This window comes from Mustela erminea, chromosome 1 (assembly GCF_009829155.1).
Source record: "Mustela erminea isolate mMusErm1 chromosome 1, mMusErm1.Pri, whole genome shotgun sequence".
Taxonomy (NCBI): Eukaryota; Metazoa; Chordata; class Mammalia; order Carnivora; family Mustelidae; genus Mustela; species Mustela erminea.
This window is the reverse complement of record NC_045614.1, coordinates 54,283,940-54,306,635: the sequence shown is the minus strand read 5'-3', so window position 1 is coordinate 54,306,635 and position 22,696 is coordinate 54,283,940. Positions and strand designations below refer to the sequence as shown.

Below are 22,696 nucleotides of genomic sequence, written 5' to 3'. Positions count from 1 at the left end.
TATTATGTATCTGCCTGACTGAAGTAGGCTACCAAAGATTAAATTTTGCTGTTACAGCAATATTTATGCCCAATTTTAGGATTTTAGAATTCCTATAGAATTTTAATATTATAAAGTCCAATTTACTACATATTTACTTTATCATGAGACCTTATAGTTCATTTGTAATCTTTTTTTTTTTTTTTTTTTTTTTTTTTTTTTAAAGAGAAAAAGAGAGTGGGGATGGGGGAAAGGGAGTGGGAAAGGAGAGAATCCCAAGCAGACTCCGGGCTGAGCACAGAGCTTGACGCAGCTGGATCCCAGAACCCTGAGACCGTGACCTGAGCTGAAATCAAGAGTCAAGACATGAAACCAACTGAGCCACCGGACCCCCGTTGTATAGTTTGTTATTTTATAATAACCTTTATTCTAAGAGCACAAGCTTTAGAGTCCAATTGAGCTGGATTCCAACATAGGTCTTTACACTCACTGTATGGCTTTGAGCAGGTAACTTTCTTAGGGCCCCCATTCTCTCATTTTTAAAATGGGGATAATCATACTTGATAGGTTTGTTGTATGAATTAAATAAGCTAATGTTATATGGGATTAAGCTTTATGTTTATGTAGTAAGAGATAAATTTAGCCATTGTTATAGGCCTTGAGCTCTTACCTTGTTTAAACATTTCCCTTTTATATTATGTTTTTAAAAATCTCCTTCAGTAAAAAGGCACGTTTAGATTGGAATACTGATGCTGCCTCGTTGATTGGAGAAGAACTTCAAGTAGATTTCCTGGATCACGTTCCCCTCACAACACACAACTTTGTAAGTTACAGTGTTCTTCTCTTTTTGTGGCATGTTGGGCACTTTGGCTGACATAATAGGACTTTCTCAGAGGTACTAGACATATATATTTTTGGATTGTTCAAAGCTGCCATTATGCCATTGTTTAATTAGCCACATTGTTTAATTAGCCATTGTTTAATTAGCAATTTAGGTTTAATTAGCCACAGATATACTTTAATTTCTAGGCATGAATTTTACAAGTGTCGAAAGTATGATTCTTCATTCTGTAAGACCTCTTGGGGACCAAGAAGGAACCTACTTTGTTTTTTGTTGTCTTTCATTAATTCAACATAATTTACATCTGTGTTCTTATTCCAGGCACGGAAGACCTTTCTGAAGCTTGCGTTCTGTGACATCTGTCAGAAGTTCCTGCTAAATGGATTTCGTTGTCAGACTTGTGGCTACAAATTTCATGAGCACTGTAGCACCAAAGTTCCTACTATGTGTGTGGATTGGAGTAATATCAGACAGCTCTTGTAAGGCATCGTTCTTATTTCAAAGAATATAAGTGGTTAGGAAGGCATAAACTCTTTTGAAGGTGCTTATTGTGTATTTGAATGACAAGTCTGGGTTTTAGACGTATTACATGAATTATTGTGATCTGGAAACCATCTACTTTAAAAACATGACAGTTTTGAAGCCAGTGAGTTGTAGTGTGGCATAGGTCTCTAAAACAAGCAGTTATAAGACTGTTACCTGTCAAATAGAGATTGACGTGCTGTGATTCAGTAAAGCAAAGAGCAAAAAGATGTGAAAACCAAAAATTTTGGCTTTTCTCTCTCAACAGTATCATCTGTTAGGTTACTGGTAGAGACTACTCTGTTAAATATGCTAAGCCTTTGTTATTGAGAAGGGGCAGAAAGCATAGCTGGTGTTATTTTCTTCCCCTCAGACTGGAGAAAACGTTAAAGTGATGTAAATGTAAAACGTCAAAAGATACTTGTGTTTAGTGATTTTTTTTTTTTAAGACTTTATTTGACAGAGATCACAAGTAGGCAGAGAGGCAGGCAGAGAGAGAGAGAGAGAGAGAGAGAGGATGAAGCAGGCTTCCTGCCGAGCAGAGAGCCCGATGCGGGACTCAGTCCGAGGACCCTGAGATCATGACCTGATCCAAAGGCAGAGGCTCAACCCACTGAGCCACCCAGGTGCCCCGTGTTTAATGATGTTTAAGCTGAAAGTACATGTTCCAATTTGCCTTTTAAGAACTGTTAATGGGGCGGGGGAGGGGTGTGAAAAGTTAAAAGTTTTATCCCTTTTGGGGAGTAGGAGAAAAAGGGAGTGTTACCATTAAACCATGATGGGAATGCCTTTTTTTGCTTTCGTGGTAGTCACATTGCTTTTGCTTGTGTAGCCTAAGTGGCACAGCCTAGGAGTTTAGCAGGCACGGGTGAGAATGTCAGCATTACCATTAACTAAATGTAACCACCGCTGAGGCTCAGGTCCATTCATCTGAAGACAAAGGGTATTACCCTCTCCTTGCAGGGTTCCTTTGAGGATTAACTGAGGTAGCTAACCTGTGAAATTGTTAGGCACAAGTGTTCATCTCATGAAAAAGAAGATACCCAGTTAATGCTAATATCACTTTTATTTATGATTTTTGGTGCTGAATGGTGTTTATTTTTCATATTCAGTCTTTTCATCTTTGTGTTTCCAAGACAGAATATTTCCAGAAAAGTTCTGTGTGATTTAGATTATAATGTACCATACGGTAGTGTTAAAAAGCATTATTTTGATATAACTGGATACTGGGCCAGTATTTTTTTTTTTTTTTTTTTTTTAAGAAATGCACCCTAGAGTCTATATGTTCATTGGCAGGTCAGTATTCTTCACATTCTGTACTCATTCAAACCCAGTCATTTGGGTTGGTAGTCCTTTTGCTCGGATAGCTTAAAATGGTCAAGCAAAATGTGACTAGATGTTTAGTTTGAGTAGCTGTTAGCAAGAGTAGCAAGGCAAGGCAGTCTGACTCTGTAAAATTACTGCAATTCTAATAAACCAGTCTTCCTGTGATTTCATGTAGATTGTTTCCAAATTCTACTATTGGTGATAGTGGGGTCCCAGCACTGCCTTCTTTGACGATGCGTCGGATGCGAGAGTCTGTTTCCCGGATGCCTGTTAGGTAATCTTTTTTACTTACAGCTTTTCTTTGGAAAATTACATTGGGGTGGGTGGGCCTGAATACAGAAGACCCTCCAGAGTTGCTTTATATTCCCTTTCCTCCTGTGTAAGCTCTTTACTACTTCTGCGGGACTTAATATTGATGTTAGAGCAAAATGTGGTCCTGTAGCTTTTATATTCTGGAAAGTGTGACTGCAGTTTTCTTCTCTTATATAGCATGTCCCTTAATAGCTCATCACATTTTATTTTTTTTTATTTATTTTTTTTTTTTTAAAGATTTTATTTATTGATTTGACAGAGAGAAATCACAAGTAGGCAGAGAGGCAGGCAGAGAGAGAGAGAGAGGGAAGCAGGCTCCCCGCTGAGCAGAGAGCCCGATGCGGGACTCGATCCCAGGACCCTGAGATCATGACCTGAGCTGAAGGCAGCGGCTTAACCCACTGAGCCACCCAGGCGCCCCGCTCATCACATTTTAAAAAGAGTTTCAGAATTTGCCTCCCTCAGAATGGTAGCAAGTTGCACCTCAAGGGAAGGGTCTCCAAACTATATACAGTTACCCAATAAAAATAAAACTCATAACTTTGGAATGCTAATTATAGCCTTGCGTTTATAAAACAATAGTATTTAATAGACTGCGATCTTTATTTTTTTATTTTTATTTATTTTTTTTAGAGATTTTATTTATTTATTTGACAGACAGAGATCACAAGTAGGCAGAGAGGCAGGCAGAGAGAGAGGAAGGGAAGCAGGCTCCCCGCTGAGCAGAGAGCCCCATGTGGGGCTCAATCCCAGGACCCTGGGATCATGACCTGAGCCGAAGGCAGAGGCCTAACCCACTGAGCCACCCAGGCGCCCCAGACTGCAGTCTTTAAAAAGAGTCGAATTAGATTTTTAAAAATTTTTATATAAATTTTATTTATTTATTTGAGAGAGAGAGAGAGAGAGAGGAAGCACAAGTAGGATGAGGGTCAGAAGGAGAAGCAGATTCCCTGCTGAGCAGGGACCCTGATGTGGGACTTGATCTCAGCACTCTGGGATTATGACCTGAGCTGAATGGGCCCTCGAATTAAGCTTTTTAATATAAATATCCTTTCTAATGTGCCTGTGAATTTAGGTAAAACTTGTTTTTATTCTGTTCTTCAGCTTTAAAGTCAGAGCTTTGTTGAGTTTACAGGTCTTGTTCAGTGTTAGACATGAATTTGGAACCTAAAATAAAGTCTGTATCTTTGTCAGAGTATTTGACATTAATGTGTGTGTATATATATATAATTGAATAACATTTAATGACCTTTTAAAAACTACCATGGAAAATTTTAAAGGCAGCATACCTTGGAACAAGGAATTTGGATTGAAATGGTATCTGGGTATACATTTGTGTATGACTTTTATTTTTCATGATAATTTGAAATGCAAAATCTGACCAAAATTGTGCAGGCTTCTGAAAATTTCATACTAGAAGACAAGGTTCTGAGGGCCTAAAGATTCAGTTATTTGAGAAGGTAATTTTTCAAAGCAGTAGAACAATTTCTCTTATGAAAACTAGCCTTTTATTCCTTGAATTCATGCATGATATTACTTGAATCTGACCAAAACTCTAGATAATTTATAAAGCAAATAATGAAAACATTATACCGACTGCACATTCCCAGTGTGGTTGATGGGGGGTGGGGTTGGCTGGAAGATGCCAGGGATTATTTTGCATTTGGCATTGGCATCTTGAAAACTGAATTCACATTAACTGACTTTGAAAGCTTGTTAAGTGGGGAGAGGGTGCATGGTGGCTAAAATGCTGGCCTTTTTGCAGAGATGCTCAGTAGTCTGTCTTAAATCTAAGGCTCTACCTTCAAGCTCTCTAAATCAGTCTCTAACCTGGGCAAGTGCCAACTCACTTGGTTGGTGGTGGCATGGTTGGCAAATGGTAATCTGTTCTCCCCTAGAGATGGCTTGAAAAATTTGTATATTCTATAGAGGTAATTTATTAAAAAGAAGACAACTTAAAATGTACTGTTGTTTTCTTGTGAATTTCAAGTACATGTATTCTTCCCTTTTCAAAAATTGGCGTGCAGAAGCACCTAGACAGAAGATGTTTTTTAAGTTGTGCCTGTTGAAAGAAAGGGACATTTTGTCCAAGGTTTTAGTACAAGTAGGATTTGTCGCTGAGTATCTTAATGAAATAAGTAGTTGAAAGACTTTACCAGTGGGGAGGTCTGAGTGTCATTCACGGAGTTTTCTTTTTTCTCCTGGTCTAGTTCCCAGCACAGATATTCCACACCCCATGCCTTCACATTCAACTCCTCCAGCCCTTCCTCTGAAGGTTCCCTTTCCCAGAGGCAGAGGTCCACGTCCACACCTAATGTCCACATGGTCAGCACCACCCTGCCTGTGGACAGCAGGATGATTGAGGTAATGGGGCCCCTTGTGGGTGGTGAGGAGTATCAGTTGGTTATTGGGGTGGGGTTGACTGTTGTGTCAGAGAGTTTTCGGTTTCAAACCTGATAAAGAATGTTGCTGTGCTTTCTCAGGACCCTGGATCTTGTGAATTTATTTTTTAACCGCTACATCTGTAGACTGGCTGAATAATCTGATTGGTGTGTCTGTCAAGAACTAAAATTTCTTGAAGAAATGTTAACATTTGAACTCGTTCTTTCCATTTTAGATTTGAATAGGACTGAGTGAACTAGTGAATGAGCTATATGAAGAGTAGTTTCATTTTGGTGCGGGAAAGAAAATAATAGTGATGGAGAGCTACAAACTCAGAGAGACTAAGTGATTTTATTTAGAAATAAAAGGGGGAGTCTTCATTGAATTACTAAGCAGATTATTTAGGGAGATGTTAAAGTACCCAAAGCTAACATTTTCAAACTGCTTTTTCTATTCTTGGCTTTTTGGTGTGTTTTATTTGTTTGGTTTTGCTTTCTAATTCATCTTTAATAACAACTGAATCACTTAAAATACTTCCTTTGTTCTTTATTCTTCTTTATTTCTCATTGCTTTGGACTAGAATAACAGCCTGAATGCTTCTCCCAGGGCGTGGTCCAGACGATTTTGTTTGAGGGGAAGAGTAGGTATTCTTCTTCATGCCTTTGCTTTCTTGTAAATTAATAGGGTTGCTAAGACCTTCAGACAATAGCCTATCAAATGAAACAGTCACTAAGTTAAATTTTATACTTCTTGCCAGACTTTTTTTCCTGTTTTCTTTTTTGACAATAGAGTATATAGAAGTAAAAAGTATATGTATATATTGTATGTGGGATTGCGGACAGGTGAAATAAGTTTTCTCAAGTGAGATTTTGAGGCCGGGGCATTAAAATGTATTTTAAAAAAATTAATTCCAACCAAAGACTAATACTAGATTTATTTAGTTGGTGCCCAGCGCATCACTGTTGTATTTATACCTCATTCAGAAACCAGCTATATCCATTTGATTGGTATGCCCTGAAAATCTTTTGCTAAAAGCTTGTCAACGACAGCTATATTCTCTCTACATTATGAAGTACTCCTTGAAAAACCTCAGGGACACCTGCCACTTCAGGTACACCTGTACCTCTCTCAGACCTTGAATCATTTTCAGTGTGCTTTTCTACCAAGTCAGTGGTGGCAGGGATTAAAAAAAACGTTGGCTTCTGAATGTGGGCCTGAACTGGCCATTTTGGGGGCACTTTGAATAGCACAAGATTATTGTGAGGAGGTCGGTCATGTGTATGCAAGCTCTGAATTTTGTTACTTCTATCATGATTAGTCCTGATAATAAAATGATAAACTAGTGACTTCTGTTATGATTTATTTCTGTGTAAACACCCTAATGCTTAGAGGGGACATTAAAAGTGAAAATTCTTGCATTTTTATTAAAAAATAACTAGCACTATTGTGTTAATTCTCTCTAAGCTTTAGAGGCAGAGCAAATTTTGATTCTTTTTTAAAAATCACATATGATTCGGCTTTTCTAAAGTATACATTCTTTGTTTAAACTATTTGTTGTTCTCCTTAATATTTAGATTCCAAGATGATTGAAAAGTTCTTTCTAGGATAAGTCCAATTGTAGAAATTAGCTAGGAATAAAAATATGAGGTATATAATGTATGTGGGGCAGAAAATTACTGTGACAAGAAAAAAATCCTAGTGCATGATATATAATTCTGTTCAGTAAAAATACATTGTGCCATGCTTGGATTAAAAAATAGAGTGCATTGGTTGGATAATAAAGCTATAGCTGCTGAATATTCTGTTGAAATTCAGGTTAATTTTGGCCAGTGTTTTGCCTACCTGGCAGTCATCCTGTCCACTTAAAAACAGATTCCTGGGCTTCCCACCTTTCTTCCCAGAAATGCTTAATCAATCCTAGTTGAGTGGAGGAGGAATCTGCTCTTAAACACACCTCCAGGTGATTCTGAAGACTGGCCACATTTGGGAACCCCAGGTCCAGGCTTTATTGCTTGGGGCTGCCAGAGTTAGGGGGAGGGGTGGCTTGGTTTTTTATTCTTTTTATCTTGTAAAAATGTTATGGAATGGGAACATTCCATTAATAGTCGTGTGAAAAAAGTATCTTTATTGTGGTTACACAAAGAAAACAGAATTGGGGTCCCCAAAAAAATACCCTTTTTGAGGATATGGAAGCCAAATGGCTTTATATCATAACTATTTGTATATTCCAAATAAAGATTTATAAAATAGAAATATAGGTCTTATGGAAGGCCTTGTGATTTAAACTGTTCTACCCAAACAGTTTCTAGTAAGTTCTAAAGGTAGCCTTTGACTTCTTACCTAAGTAGAATGTAACTAATTTAAAAGCTTACTCATAAGGTCTCAGGAGCATTTTGTGGCAAATGAGCTCAGGGCTGAGATCCATGGTGATGGTTTCTGGTTCTATTTCTGCCACCTACTGGCTGTGTGGTCCTGGCCAAGTCTCTTTATTTGTTTATATTTGTTTTCTCATATGTAAAATGTAGGTTTTGGACTAGGGGATTTATTGTCCTTCCAGCATTTCATGATTTTAGGCTTGGGTAGAGTTATGGTGCTTCCCCTTATCCAGTCCAGCTTCTGGTCAGTATGCCCTGAACTAGAAGAGTAGGAGTGAGCTTGCCACCTGATCGCCAAGTTCTGTTTTGTTTTGTTTTGCTTGAGCCTCAGTGGAGCAAGATCCTCAGTCATTGGAAAGATCTCAGCTGATAGTAACTTTGCTAGTGTTCTTGCATGAGTATCACTTTGCTATATGCATTGCTTTCTCCTGAGGAAAAGAATGTAGTTTCCATTCCAAAAGAATGTGATATATGAAAAAGCTAACATCAGTTCTAATATTTGATGATAATCTTGGAGATAATTGACCACTGACATTTGGTAAAATTAATCAAAGGAAAGTTAGAGTATATAATTAGGCCTTTTGTATTTTAGAGATTTATAATCTACTTTGTTCCTGCAAATTCTCCTTTTCCCTTTTCCTTCCCCCAGAGAACATCTTTTCTGGTGCAGAAATTGACCAGCTTTCCTTTTCTGTTTCAGGATGCAATTCGAAGCCACAGTGAATCAGGTACTTGTCCAAAGTTTAACAAATAATAATGGGCTTTTTCTCTTTATGCTGTGTATCTTCCGTTGGCTTATCCATGTGTGGATTCTGTTTGTCTTGTCTATTAAGCCTCACCTTCAGCCTTGTCCAGCAGCCCTAACAATCTGAGCCCAACAGGCTGGTCACAGCCCAAAACCCCTGTGCCAGCACAGAGAGAGCGGGCACCAGGATCTGGGACCCAGGAGAAAAACAAAATTGTGAGTATGGCTTACAGTACCTCCTATATTTTAGGATTTACTAAGAAAAAACGAATCAGAAATGGGAATACTTTTAGAGGGGGTTGGGGGGCTCTATTAAAAAAAATTTAATGAAAGTTATTATAAATGTCTGCCATTTTTGGCATGCTTGTGTTAAAGAATTTGTTGGCTTATTGTAAGGCAGGGCACAGCTAAAATACAATTTTTTCAAAATATCAAAATTGGAATGACAGTGTCTTTCTCTAAAAGATAGGGGAATGTGTGGATTTGGGTTGTTCTTTTCTCTGACACCCATCTTAAACAGATTTACCATTCCATGGAGTGTGTTAATGATCTCTGCTGGTTTCAGAGGCCTCGTGGACAGAGAGATTCAAGCTATTACTGGGAAATAGAAGCCAGCGAAGTGATGCTCTCCACTCGGATTGGGTCAGGCTCCTTTGGAACGGTGTATAAGGGCAAGTGGCACGGTATGTTGGGGGGCACTCCCTTTACTGCAAGGCCCAGAAAGGGCCAAGAAGGGGATACCATCAGTTCATTGTGCTGTGTGGTTCACAGTGGTGCTCTTCAGGGATACCTGATTACCTCTAAAGCTTGAACTTAATATCTCAGTGACCTTTCATAGCTTTCTTTTTAGATTTGGTGATGCTGTGGTTGGTATGATATGGTTTCCAGGTGAACCTAGAAATTGATGAGGAAGAGTGAGCCCTCCAGTCAAGTCTCAGGAACTGATTAAATACAGGGGGGAGGTGTTTTCAGGTTCCTTAGAGGAGTAAGAGTCTGCTACTGTGAGGAGGGCATGGATTCTAGAAACCGAAAGCTGGGAAGAACCTGAGAGATTTGCATGTAGAAAACCGAGGTCCCAAGAGGGGAATGAACTAACATGCCCATAGTCAAACAGCTGGGCTCAGGACCGCCAGGAGCTTCGTGAAGCAAGTTCTCTTGTACTGCCTTGGGTCAGTTGTGGGGAACCCCCATCAAGCAGGGAGCACGCAGACTTCATTCTTGAATCTATGTGGAATGTTAGTGTTCTTATTGTAATGGAAACACTTTGTCACTTGGAAGAAATGTACTATTTTAATACCTGTGGCCACAGTTTATGTATTTTGGCAACATAACATCTTCCCCTCAGATTTTTAATGACTCTGGCTTTAGGATATTAGCAAATATTGGGAGTATTTTTTGGAAAATACTACATGTTCCCCAAAAGGCATCCTTCTAAATTCACATTTTAATGAAGCAAACAAAAACAAAACAAAACCCGAAAATGCCTACGTATATTTCCATTTTGGATGGTTTCATGTTTGTCTTTATACATACAGGGGCAGAGATTGAGAGGGGATAAGAGCATCAAATGAACAGAGCATTAAAATCAAGATATTGAAAACTGAGAAAGACCTCCAGTCTTCTGAGTACCTTATATTATTAACATATGGATAGATGTCATAAATGGGCGATTCCCTTAGGAAAACAAAAATTTTTTTTTTAAACTATTGAAGTATGGTTGACCTATAGTGTTCTCTATTAGTTTCAAGTGTACAACATAGTGATTTGACAATCCTGTACATCATGTTCACCACACTAATTATAGCTGCCATCTCTGTGACGATGCAGTATTAATATTATTGACTGTATTCCTAATGCTGTAATTTTTATCTCTGTGACTGACTTATTTTATAACTGGAGATTTGTACCTCTTGATCCCCCTCACCTGTTTGGCCCATTCCCCCATTTCCTGTGGCCACACCCTCCCCCCACCCACACCACCAGTTCTCTGTATTTGTGAGTCTGTTTGTGCCGTTCTTGTTGTTTGTTCACTTGTTTTATTTTTTAGATTCCATGTGTAGGTGGAATCATATGGTATTTTTATTTCACAGAATTATTTCATTTAGCATAATACCCTCTAGGGGGGTGCCTGGGTGACTCAGTGGGTTAAGCCTCTGCCTTCGGCTTAGGTCATGATCTCAGGGTTTTGGGACTGAGCCCCACAGGGAGCCTGCTTCCCCTTGTCTCTCTGCCTGCCTCTCTGACTGCTTGTGATCTCTCTCTCTGTCAAATAAATAAATAAAATCTTAAAAAAAAAAATGCCCTCTACGTCCATCCATTATGTTGTAAATGGCAAGATCTCTTTTTTTTTTTAATGGCTGAGGAATGTTTCATTGTGTATATATATATCACATCTTTATTCATTAATGGCTGCACACTTAAGTTGCTTCCATGTCTTGGTTATTGTAAATAATGCTGCCGTGAATGTGGGGTGCAGTTATCTTTTCAAGTTAGTGTTTTCGTCTTCTTTGGTAAATACCTAGCAGTATAATTACTGGATCTTATGGTAGTTCTATTTTTAATCTTTTGAGAAACTTCCATAGTTTTCCACAGTGGCTGCACCAGTTTACATACCTATAAACAGTGCACAGGGTTTCCTTTTATTCTACATCTTCTCCAACTCTTGTTATTTCTTGTCTTTTTGATACTAACCATTCTGACAGATATGAGGTGATACTCCATTGTAGTTGTGAGTTTTGATCTACATTTCCCTGATAATAGGGATATTGAGCACCTTTTCATATACCTGTTTACCTTTTGTATATCTTCTTTGGGAAATGTCTATTTAGAACCTCTCTGTACATTTTTTTGTTTGTTTTTTAAGATTTCATTTGTTTGTGAGAGATCGCGAGAGAGGGAGCACAAGCATGAGGGAGCTGGAGAGGGAGGAACAGGCCCACCCGCAGCGGGGAACCTCATGTGGGGCTCGATCCCAGGATGCCAGGATCATGACCTGAGCCTAAGGCAGATGCTTAACGACTGAGCCACCCCCTATGGTGCCCCCCCATGTCCATTTCTTTTTTTTTTTTTAAGATTTTATTTATTTGACAGAGATCACAAGTAGTCAGAGAGGCAGACAGAGAGAGAGAGAGAGGCCGGGGAAGCCGGCTCCCTGCTGAGCAGAGAGCCCCATGTGGGGCTTGATCCTAGGACCCTGAGATCATGACCTGAGCCGAAGGCAGAGGCTTAACCCACTGAGTCACCCAGGTGACCCTCTCTCTCCATTTTTTTTTTTTCTGTCCATTTTTAAATCAGATTGTCTTTTTGGTATTTCTTGAGATATATTTTGGATATTAACTCCTTATAAATTATTTGCAAATACCTTCTCCCATTCTTTCTGTTTTTGTTGACAGTTTACTTGCTGTGCAAAAGCTTTTATTTGGTATTGTCCCATGGAAGAAGAATGCAGTCTTGTGGGATTGAGTGCTTGTATCTGAGACAAGGCTGTTAGTAATTACAAGAGGTGGAGCAGTGCATATTGCTTTTAATGCTTCCATTAGGAGAACGTAATCATTTTAAAGAAAAGATTTATTTATTTATTTTAAAGAGTTGGGGGATGGGCAGAGGGTGAGGGAATCTCCAACAAACTCCTCGATCAGCAGGGAGCCTGATGTGGGCCTCAGTCCCACAACCCTGCGATTATGACCTGAGTTGGACGCTTAACCAGCTGAGACACCCAGGTGCCCCTGCACTTAATTTTTATACCACATTGTTAAAGCATCAGCTGAAAGCCAATAGACCTAGTTAAGTTGTGCTCAAATTTATGTTTCCTCTTGAGCATTCTTATTTGGGGAGGATTCATAATTTTTCAAACCATTAGTTATATTTGTCACAGTACTACCTGTGAGCTTGTGTTTTCTCTCAAATCTGTAAGCTTTTGGACTATGGTAAGGGGATATATTTGTTACAGTGTTACTTCCAGAAAGACTTCGTTTAGACTGTAGATGGCATGTCTAATACTTTTAAGATTATAGTCTTTTTTAAGTTTTGAAAGTCAAGAGGGACAAGGAGCAATGCACTCTTATGTAAGTCCCTCAGAAAGCAAGCCATGGTCTGCGAATGAAAAAATAAAACAGGAGGCCCAGGGAAACCATATTTCTGGATTGTGTTATACTTCTTTGTGTGTGTTTGTATGTGTGTTGTTGTTGTTGCTGTTTTTCTGGTTCCTATATACAATATAATGTTCATTCAGTTTGTTAAAAATTACAGTTGTTTTAGTGATTTTTAAAATTTTTGATTCTGCCTAGAAGCTGTGAAAGTAGACCCGAGTATCTGAGCAGCCAAGATGGAGGCCTCGGATCCATGAACTAAAGCTTGCTTACTTCGTGTGAGAAGCTGTCCTTGGGCTCACACACCGAGAGAGCATAAGTTTGGGATCTGATTTGCCAGCCTCTGCAAATGATAAACACCACATTAAAAGGGATGCAGATGGCAGTACTGATGGTAGCCGGAACCATCACTGACGGCATGAGGAGAAGGCAGCAAAGCCTTCGGTCTCAAGCTATTTAGTGTTGAGGCCACCAGCCTGGTGGATCCATGTCTGGGTCCTCATCCCAGCCTAGCGCTGAGGTTTATAACTTTTGAGTCAGTAAGAAGAGCAGGAGTGGTGTTCATTCTATTCTGTTCTAGAAAGCAGGGGTGTACCTAATATGTCTTAGATAACTCTAAATGTTTAAAACAAGAAATGGGTGTTTAAAAAAGGTAAAAACATTCCCAATTTACCAACTGATAATAGCTCTTCCTTCTTCAGTAGTAGCTGAATGAGATACTAGTATCCTACTAAAAACATGATAAAATCAATAGGAATGTGTCTTAACTTGTTTGTAGTATTTGGCTCTGACTTCACTGTAAAGGGAGAGTAAGAAGCTCTGGTGTTAGGAAAATAACCACTTTCTGCAGTTGTTCTGAGCTACCCTCTGTAACATGTTCCCTGGCCATTTACCTCGGTCATTTATATTACTTGCTAAAGGAAGGAAGTACAATCCTTTATATGTTGTTAAGACTGCCAACTATAAGGGTGTGTGGATAATTCCAGAAGGGAAAGAAATGTTAATACAATTTTCTAGTCATCTTTGAAACATGTTCAAAAGAAGAGATTAGCAGGAAGCAGTATTACTAAATGTCTGTTGTGTTGAGTGGAGTGCTGGAGAGGTGGACTTGAATGGTGTATTTGGCCCTGAGGACTTCCAGGGCAGGTTGGAGATCAGCCCTTGTTGGAGGCCCAGACCTGACCGTGCACTCCTGGGGGCCTCCAGCTGGGCACCGAGTCTCAGCTTCCCCACCAGAAACCAACTCCTGACCTGTGCTGCAAGCAGTAAGGTCCCTAGTACTCTGTGCCAGCGACTGTCCACATAGACTACTCCGGGGCTTCAGACAACTTGTCTGCTCATAACAGTCCTTGCTGATGGTTGTACCATAGAATTCATTTATTTTTTTATCTGGTGTTTTCTGAACATGCTTTTAGTTCCAAGCATTCCTCTAGGGGCTATGAATGAAGCAGCAAACCAAACAGATAAACATTCTCTTACAGTGTTTCTATTCTGGTGGGGACAGTAACTGAGCAAAGTGTGAAGTGTGTAATAGGGCTAACGAGAAGAAAATGGAGGAAAAAAAAGTATGGAGTGGCAGGCCCCATAGCCAGTTTGGGTGGGTTAATAGGGAGGACTCTGCTGGGGAAGTAGCACTTCCATGAGGCTCGGGGTGCACAGATAGCAGCAACCAGGGGTTTGAGGTGGTCCACTTGCCTGTTTAAGGAACTTCTGGAAGCTAATAGGATTAAGGTCCAGGCATGGGGAGTTGTAGGGTCTTGTAAAGACGATGGAAATCTGTAGGTCTCAGATTATGCAAGACCTTCGGGAGGCTTGGCGAGCCTTGGCCTGAAATTCAGAATACTGGGGAGCTTATTACTGGAGAACTCTTTCTAGTTCAGAGGAGTCCTGCCAGTATAAAACCGTTCGTTCTTTACTGGAGTTGAAATCCATTTTCTATAATGTTTGCCCATTGCTCCTAGCAGACTGAATTCCTGTTATGGCAATATTGGCTTGGAGTATTTGCATGAAATTGAAGGAAAGCTATAGTATGCAGTCTCGAGTTTCAGTAAAAAATTGCATATAGTCTCTTAACTGCAGACCGTGAGCTGGCAGGTAGGATGGGTCCTTGTAGGTGCCATGGAGGCTCTGTCTTTGGTTTGACCATGTTCCCACCAGTGACTTGCGTGAAGGCATAGGTGTGGACAGCGGATGCCTTACATGGAGCCGTAGTGCAGATTTGAGTAATAGGGTTTAGAAAGATGAGAGGATATGAAGTGGCTCTGGTGATGGAACAAAGAGAATATGAACTCTAAAGAGGGATAGTGAGTCCTGCTCACTCTGCCAGAAAGTAGAGGCTGGAGGTGGAGGATGTTCGTCGCACTGCAAGGTCAGAGTGAGTCACCATAAGTGGGCTTTGGCTGCTGGTGAGTCTTCTGAACTTTGAGGTTACATTATGATCAGGTCCAAAATGGGTGAGTTCAGTGACAGCTGGAGTGGACTCCTGGGAGAGCTGTAGAAAAGGATCCCAAAGAGCAGCCCTTCTGAGGGCCCATCCATCGTCTCCCCAAGCATTCCTCTGCCCGCCCTGGCCTATCCCTTTAAAGCCCTGCCTAGTGCCTAGGCCACCAGCATTGTACTTTTCTCCACCCTCCCGTTGACTACCATGTCAGATCAGCCCACCCTCCTGAGGTTTCTTGCCTCCACCCCTCCTTTCTGTCACCAGTGTCACCACTATTGGCTATATCTTGTCTACAGAAGGGATGCAAGGCTCTTGGGGTAGGACACTCCTGGCTTCTCTCCTAGTCTGTAGGGGCCCAGATCACACACTAGAGTTCCCTGAAGATAGCTCATGTTTCCTTCATTCCCCCTTACCTTACCTTTGTTCCTGGTGCATCTAGTTTAACAGATGTCCCATTTGGTTAAATTCTTCCCTTGGCTTATATCCCATTTGTTTCAGAAAACCTTTCTATATTCTCTCTGCAAACAGATTGGCTCTCCTCTCTGTCCCCCACCCCCAGCATTCTTATCTTGGCTCAGACTGCTCCAGAATGAGCAACTCTGCAGGAGACTCTTACCCTCCTGCTCAGTCAGAAGGAACCTTAGGTGGGGCTGCATGGGTTTACCAGCTCCATCTTCCGGGATAGAAGGCAGCTCTGGGCCCTCTGTAAATGCATGTGCTGGTGAATTGGATGAGCTCCTGCCAGTAAGTGGGGACTTCACCTTTAGATGATATAACCAGAGACCATGGGGCAACAGTTTGGTATCTGTCATAAGAACCATCTTTTTGCCAGTTGGTTCTCAAGTGAGGTGAGGAATGCTCCCCCAGAGGCTACAAGGGGGTGTGTTTGATAAGGGGAAGAATTCCATTACCTCCAAGGTGCCGTCAGCCAACTTTGATTGATTCTCAAAGTCTGTGTTCCAGTAAAATTCACTTGCCAAGAAAATCTGAGGTCCTTCTAGGGCTTTGTGTAATTTATTATAATTACTATTCAAAATACAGTGTAGACACACTTGCAGGTGGCTTCTAAATCAGTAGCACACATAAAGTAGAATCAGTCTCTGGATGTTTCTAAGGTTACGTAATGAGCTCACAGTGTGACAGTTTTGTCGGTATGGAAGTTAGAAGGGCGGCCATTGGAGTCAGACTGGGATTCTGATCCCGGCTCCAGCACTTCTGGCTTTAGGCTGTATGACCTTGGGCAGTGACTGAGCCTTTGTGCTGCCTTTGAAATGAGGGTAACAGTACTTAAGTCACAGGGCAGCTAGGAGGACTGAAGGTGATAACGCTGTGCCAGGGCTTAGTAACCGTGAACCACTAGGATTACTTCTTTGAGGTATTAAAGGCAGAGAAGCTTAATTTTAGTATTCTCTTTGAATTTGTAAAAGGCACCATCTTAGGTCTCACTAAAATGTGGCTGCTGAGGGGCGCCTGGGTGGTTCAGATGGTTAAGCGTCTGCCTCCGGGTCAGATCATAATCCTGGGATCAGGGCCCGCTGCAGGCTCCTTGCTCAGCAGAGAGCCTGCTTTTCCCTCTCCCTGCTACTCCACCTTTCCCCCCGCTTGTGCTCTCTCTGCCAAATGAATAAAATCTTTAAAAAAAAATTCGAAACAAACTAACAAAAAAATGTGACGGCTGAGTTTGGTATCAGTTGCTTGCTAAACGGCCTGTCTCCTGGCCCCAAAGACCGGGTGTTTGCTGGCCTCCCCGTGTCTGCCACTGCCACCCTCACAGGCCCAGCTTCGACCATTCACAAGTGACCTCACTGCTGGGGAGGCCAGGCTTCATAGGAAGAGTTGACAGCAAACCTGTTCAGGGCCCATGTGGTGGTATTTGAAGGATAATAGTATATCACTTTTTTCAGCCACTCGAACAATTTAGAAATTTGTGTTTTTGTTCCATTTGTGTAGGTAATATGATACCTGAATAAGTGATTCACTATCTTTCTCAAAACTAGGGTATGTGAAAAGCAACAAAATAAGGTCATTCAACTGATTGCACTGACTACAAACTAATTTGCAGGAGATGTTGCAGTAAAAATCCTAAAGGTTGTCGACCCCACACCAGAGCAGTTCCAGGCCTTCAGGAACGAGGTGGCTGTCCTCCGGTGAGTAGGGCGCAGGCTGTCCAGCCTCCCCGGAGCGGCAGGGGGTGGGCATGGCTGGTGGGACAGAAGCTGCGGAGGAGGTGGGCTGCAGCGCATGTGCACCTGTCTCCGAGGGCCTACGGCTGGCACGGGTGCTTAGTGTTCAGTGCGGAGTCCTGTGGCTAGAAGCCCTTCCTTGTAAGTGAAAGGGTGTGGAAAGTTTCCTCCAGCTCGCCTGGTTGTCAGCCCTCTAGAAGGGCCGCTTGCGGTGAGCACAGATCCCCTTCTGCTCCTCCAGGTCTCTGGGCCCAGGTTCTGCTCTGGGTTGTGGTTTGAGATAGAGAGAAATAGGTTCTGTTTTCACCTTTCTTTCCAAGAGCTCTTTGTATGGCCAGTTTGCCTTATTCTGGAAGACCTTCAGCTTCGAAGTCCTTCAGTCATTATTTAGACTTGTAGGAATGTCATTATTTAGACTTGTTAGAATGATGACAGATTGCACAGGTTAGGGGTCCGTGACCCCTGTGGGAGGAATCATGGGTGTATGCTGATTGGAGAGAATGTCCTCTCTCTCAAGAGCAGCACTGAGGTGAATAACAGCGGGGTTCTTTTATTCACTGAGGTGAATAACCAACTTAATGATCAGCAATTTTGCATGTTTGCTTGGCCAGCCACCCAGATTGTAAGCATGGTGGCGTCAAGGACACACAGGACCCAGCATCAGTGGGAAAGCAGAGTAGATCTCTATTTTGCAGCAGCTGAAGATTCAGAGCCTTTTTCCTCCTGTCCCCTCTAGCAAAACACGGCACGTGAACATCCTGCTCTTCATGGGGTACATGACAAAGGACAACCTGGCGATTGTGACCCAGTGGTGTGAAGGCAGCAGCCTCTACAAACACCTGCATGTCCAGGAGACTAAATTCCAGATGTTCCAGTTGATTGACATCGCCCGCCAGACTGCTCAGGGAATGGAGTGAGTAGATGGCTTGCTGGCTAGAAAGTCTGGGGTGCGGACATCAACTGCCTTACTTTTGGCCAAGCCACATAATCTGACGTCAGGACCTAGTTTAGGAAAAATCCAAGTCTGCTAAGTGGTTTCTGTGATACTGTTGCATAGCTGGAAAGGAAGCCTCCGGAGTGAGCTGAAGGAGTGAGAACTCAAGGTAGCTTGTCCAGGCTGAGGCCGCCTGCCTTGGGGCTTTAGATTGGGGTTCGAGCCAGTGCCCTCAGAATTTACCCAGACGCGGAAGAGTGTATTGTGGGATTTAGACCTCCTGCCTGGACAGCCATGGCCCTGCCCACTGTGGGAATGCGTGCTCTGAGGCATGGCCCACCGGCAAGCGCACTTGCTTTTGCAAGAGGGACTGAGCAGATGGTTTTCCATAATCTGTTTTTCTTTTGGAGCATGCTTAAAAGTCATCCCGAGCACCTGCACGTGAAACCACCCGAAAGGGGTGTGTGTGGTGTGGTGTATGAGTCACACTTTTCCTCTGAGGTACCTCTTATATAGAAGATTGGGAGTTCCTCATAGCCCCGCATGTCTGAAGGTATAAGCTAAATCTGTGCTTGCAAGTGCTATGTAAACTCTTTCTCCTTTTAAAATTCTTATGGAATTTACTTTTTTTTTTCTTTTTCTCGGAATTTACTTTCTATACACTTCAAGAAATAACTAGCCAGGGGTGCCTGGGTAGCTCGGTTGGTTAAGTGCCTTTGGTTCATGATCCCAGGGGTCCTGGGATCGAGTCCCACCTCAGGCTCTCTGCTCAGCGGGGAGTCTGGTTCTCTCTCTGTCCCTGCCCCCTGCTCCTGCTCCATTTCAAATAAATAAATAGTCTTAAAAAAAGGAATAGAATTACTTTATAGAAAAAAATTATGGATATAATCCACATACTATACAATTAACCCCTTAAATGCATGCATCTTAGTGATTTTTAATATATTCACAGAGTTGGGCACACATCTATCTCCACTATCTAATTTTAGAACATTTGTCATGATGGAAGGCGAGATAGGGGTGCCTGAGTGGCTCAGTCGGTCGAGGGTCTGACTCTTCATTTCAGCTCAGGTCATGATCTTGGGGTCCTGGCATTGAGCCCCGTGTCCGGTTCTACACTCAGCACGGAGTCTGCTTGTCTTCCCTCTGTACCTCCCTATGCTTGTTCACTTGAGCTTTCTCAAACAGAAAGATAATGAGGTCTCTTGTGTCTAGCTCGACTTTGCATAACGGGCTTGGCATGTGTCAGTACCTTATTCTTTCCTGTAGCTGAATAACACTCCGCAGTACGGGCAGGCCACATTCTACTTACGCGTTCATTAGTGGGTGGACATTTGGGTTGTCAACATTACTGTTTGAGTAGGAGAGATGCTTCAGTCACTGTCGCCTTACCTCCAGGCAAGGCACGATGTGGCCTAGCCTGTATCAGTGCCCAGCCAGTCCCCACCTGTAGCCCCTTACCAGGCAACAGGTGCTCTGGTGGCTTCCTTCCTAGCCGAAATTTGAAGCTATTTCTACCCATGTCCCTCAGACTGTTTTTAATAGATTTATTTTCCCTTCACAGCTATTTGCATGCAAAGAACATCATCCACAGAGACATGAAATCCAACAGTATCCTTTGATGGTTGCTTTCGTTTGCTCAGTTCTAAATTTAGAAAAACCGAAGGGAGACTTTTTAAAGTTTGTCCCAGCAAATGTGACTTTGGAAAGATTTCCACAAGAGTTGAGATACATGTTTGGCTTATGGTTGAAAGTTTTATTATGCTCTTCATTACTAAATGTAAGTTGGAGGGATGGGGCTTTTGTCTTGCACGTTTATTTCTAGCGTGTGGACAGTGTGTATCTGGTCAGAAAGTGGCTGCAGGCCAGATGTTTCAAGATCATTGAAGTGATTACTGAAAATTGTTTCTTCAGTGAACAGAAGTCGTTTCTTTAGAGGTCACTGTTGGAACCAGCCCTTCCCCTTTCTGAGACTGTGTTCCTATAGAAGGACACTGAAGACGAGTGCTTGTACTCTAAGGCAGGAAATGTAACCCTTGTGCATGTGCCTCCTGCCTGCAGCCAAGAGGAGCGTGGATGGCATTACAGCCCTTTTCTGCTTCTTGGCCAGTGAGAGGAGCCACAGTTGGGTTGAGTCAGATTGTGGGATGTGGCCTATTTGAGCCACATGTCTGAAGTATGGGATATGTTTTAGTGATGGGTTTTTGGGAGTGACACATCCCAGCATGAGAGTAGACCCCGTAGATTTGAAGGAGGTATGTGTTACTGCATTGGCGGATCCCAAGTCAGCCTTAAACTGTCTGACTTCTTTATCCAGAAATGAGGTGAGTTTGGTCTTGATCTGAAGTCACCAAGCAGTACCTATTCTACTGAGAAATCCCTTAGGACAGTGTTCAGTGCTCAGTGGTCCGTGAGGGATATGCCATTTTGTTCTTCACATTTTAGTCGTTTGAGGGCACAAAGCAGGCAGAACAAATGTAAGCCATCACAGGCCAGGCCTGCCTCCAAGGAGCAGCAGATGGCAGCCTTAGAAATCTTGGGGTTTAAGACACTTGTTTCATGGGAAGGTCACAAGGCCAGGGACCTGGCACCTAGATGTGGAAACGGGGAAGGGCAGCACGGGGAAACTGCCTTACTTTTGGCCGAGCCACATAATCGGACACTCTGAGCAACTGCTGCTTGCCTCCTGGAGGAAGGGGCCTTTCAGAAGGACTTTTTAAAACTTTAGAAATCTAAGCAAACCAGAGAAGGCTGGGGACAGACAGGAGGTAGAGAGATGCTGTGCTCTGAAGACCTTTGGGAAGTGTTTCAAAATTAAGTTGACCATTCTTCTGAAACCACAGTCCTTAACAAGCATTGAGATATATTTCTCCATGAAGGCCTGACAGTGAAAATTGGAGATTTTGGTTTGGCAACAGTAAAGTCGCGCTGGAGTGGTTCTCAGCAAGTTGAACAACCCACTGGCTCTGTCCTGTGGATGGTGAGCAGGCGAGGGTCCCACTGGCAGGGTGCAGGGGAGAAGGGGTGCCCTGAAGGTCTGTGTGCAGACTCAGAGCATTTGACATTTCCCCAGTACCCAGACACCTCATTGAGGCCTTCAGTGACATCAGGCAGCCGGAGGCAAATGTGAGCTTTCTGAAAGCTGGTGACCAAAGCCATGCTGAGGCATAGGTGCTGGGGCCGAGGCTAGGCTTCCTGAACCTGTGTTAGCGGAGCCTGAGCGGGCCAGAAGTATAAACAGAGGAAAGGGCTCTCATGCCCAGCGGGAGGGGACAGGCCTGGTGCCTGGATGCCTGTGGGGCCCAGATGGTGGTGAATGAATGCATTCTGTCCTTGTAGGCCCCTGAGGTGATCCGAATGCAGGATAACAACCCATTCAGCTTCCAGTCTGATGTCTACTCCTATGGCATTGTGCTCTATGAGCTCATGACAGGGGAGCTTCCTTACTCCCACATCAATAACCGTGATCAGGTATGTGCCCTGGTGCAGACAGGCTGGACGGGGCTGTGGAAGCCCCTGGGCCTCCTGCAGTTTGAGCAGCAGGAAGGATAGAAGTTGCTGCTGTCACTGTTGTTCCTCCACCTGGTCCCTCAACTGTTGGCTTCCTCTTAGATCATCTTCATGGTGGGCCGAGGGTATGCCTCCCCAGACCTCAGTAAGCTATATAAGAACTGCCCCAAAGCAATGAAGAGGCTTGTAGCCGACTGTGTGAAGAAGGTTAAGGAAGAGAGGCCTCTTTTTCCCCAGGTAAGACTTGGCTCAAGGGTGTAGGAATGGATTCAAGTAGGAGTTCCTAAATAGAAAGGAGGGAGGTGGGCTTATGTTCTCCACCCGGTGCCACAACTGGGGTCGGAAGGGCCTGCGTTTGGGCTCTTCCCGGAAAAGCTGCTGCTCCCGCAGTGACACCAAGACCACCTAATGACACCGCCCCGTTTCAGATCCTGTCTTCCATCGAGCTGCTCCAACATTCTCTGCCGAAAATCAACCGGAGCGCTTCTGAGCCATCCCTGCACCGGGCGGCCCACACTGAGGATATCAACGCCTGCACACTGACTACGTCCCCTAGACTGCCTGTCTTCTAGCTGACTTTGCACCTGCACTCAGGCCATCGGGGGAGTAAGGGAAGTCAGCAGGCACCACCTTTCTGCTCCCTTTTGATGGAGGCAGAGAGCTCATTTTCAGAGAAGCTGCTAAGGACCTTCTAGACTACTCACAGGGCCTTAACTTCATGTTGCCTTCTTTTCTACCCTTTCTGGCCCTGGGAGAAGGAAGCCATTCGAAATGCTGGTTTGTCCTGCTCCCTCCCTGCATCCCCTATGCTCTTGAGCCGAGAGCCTTCTCCAGAGCCTTCTCCAGATGCACCCACAGCTGCCAGATTTGGCAGTATGTGATCTGGAGCCCCAGCTGTTGGCTGAATATTTTTTTTTTTTAGGGCAAAAAAAAAAGAAGCACTCAGAGGGGAAATGAAGGTAGCAGACAAACCAGCCCTGATGTGGACATGTGGATTGTGGATATCAGCTCCTAGGAGGAACGCTTATCATGGGAAGGACTGTTCTTCAGAGGGTGGTG

At 43.0% G+C, this 22,696-nt stretch overlaps 1 protein-coding gene across 7 annotated transcripts in view; it reads left to right on the top strand.

The window, feature by feature from the left end:
* RAF1 (Raf-1 proto-oncogene, serine/threonine kinase) overlaps positions 1–22,562 on the top strand; it is an 86,399-nt gene extending 63,837 nt beyond the window's left edge. For 5 of the 7 annotated variants that reach the window (XM_032327692.1, XM_032327704.1, XM_032327698.1 and 2 more), the window contains 15 exons: positions 700–802; positions 1,142–1,299; positions 2,844–2,942; positions 5,191–5,344; positions 5,943–6,002; positions 8,438–8,465; positions 8,571–8,698; positions 9,048–9,165; positions 17,073–17,157; positions 17,930–18,106; positions 19,692–19,738; positions 20,989–21,107; positions 21,467–21,598; positions 21,740–21,874; positions 22,066–22,562. In XM_032327692.1, the coding sequence (XP_032183583.1) occupies positions 700–802; positions 1,142–1,299; positions 2,844–2,942; positions 5,191–5,344; positions 5,943–6,002; positions 8,438–8,465; positions 8,571–8,698; positions 9,048–9,165; positions 17,073–17,157; positions 17,930–18,106; positions 19,692–19,738; positions 20,989–21,107; positions 21,467–21,598; positions 21,740–21,874; positions 22,066–22,209 (1,687 nt within the window). In that variant the 3' untranslated portion in view covers positions 22,210–22,562. The remainder of the gene's footprint in view (positions 1–699; positions 803–1,141; positions 1,300–2,843; positions 2,943–5,190; positions 5,345–5,942; positions 6,003–8,437; positions 8,466–8,570; positions 8,699–9,047; positions 9,166–17,072; positions 17,158–17,929; positions 18,107–19,691; positions 19,739–20,988; positions 21,108–21,466; positions 21,599–21,739; positions 21,875–22,065) is intronic. The other 2 variants (XM_032327722.1, XM_032327743.1) reach the window with 1 other exon arrangement.
* The last annotated feature ends 134 nt before the right edge of the window (positions 22,563–22,696 follow it).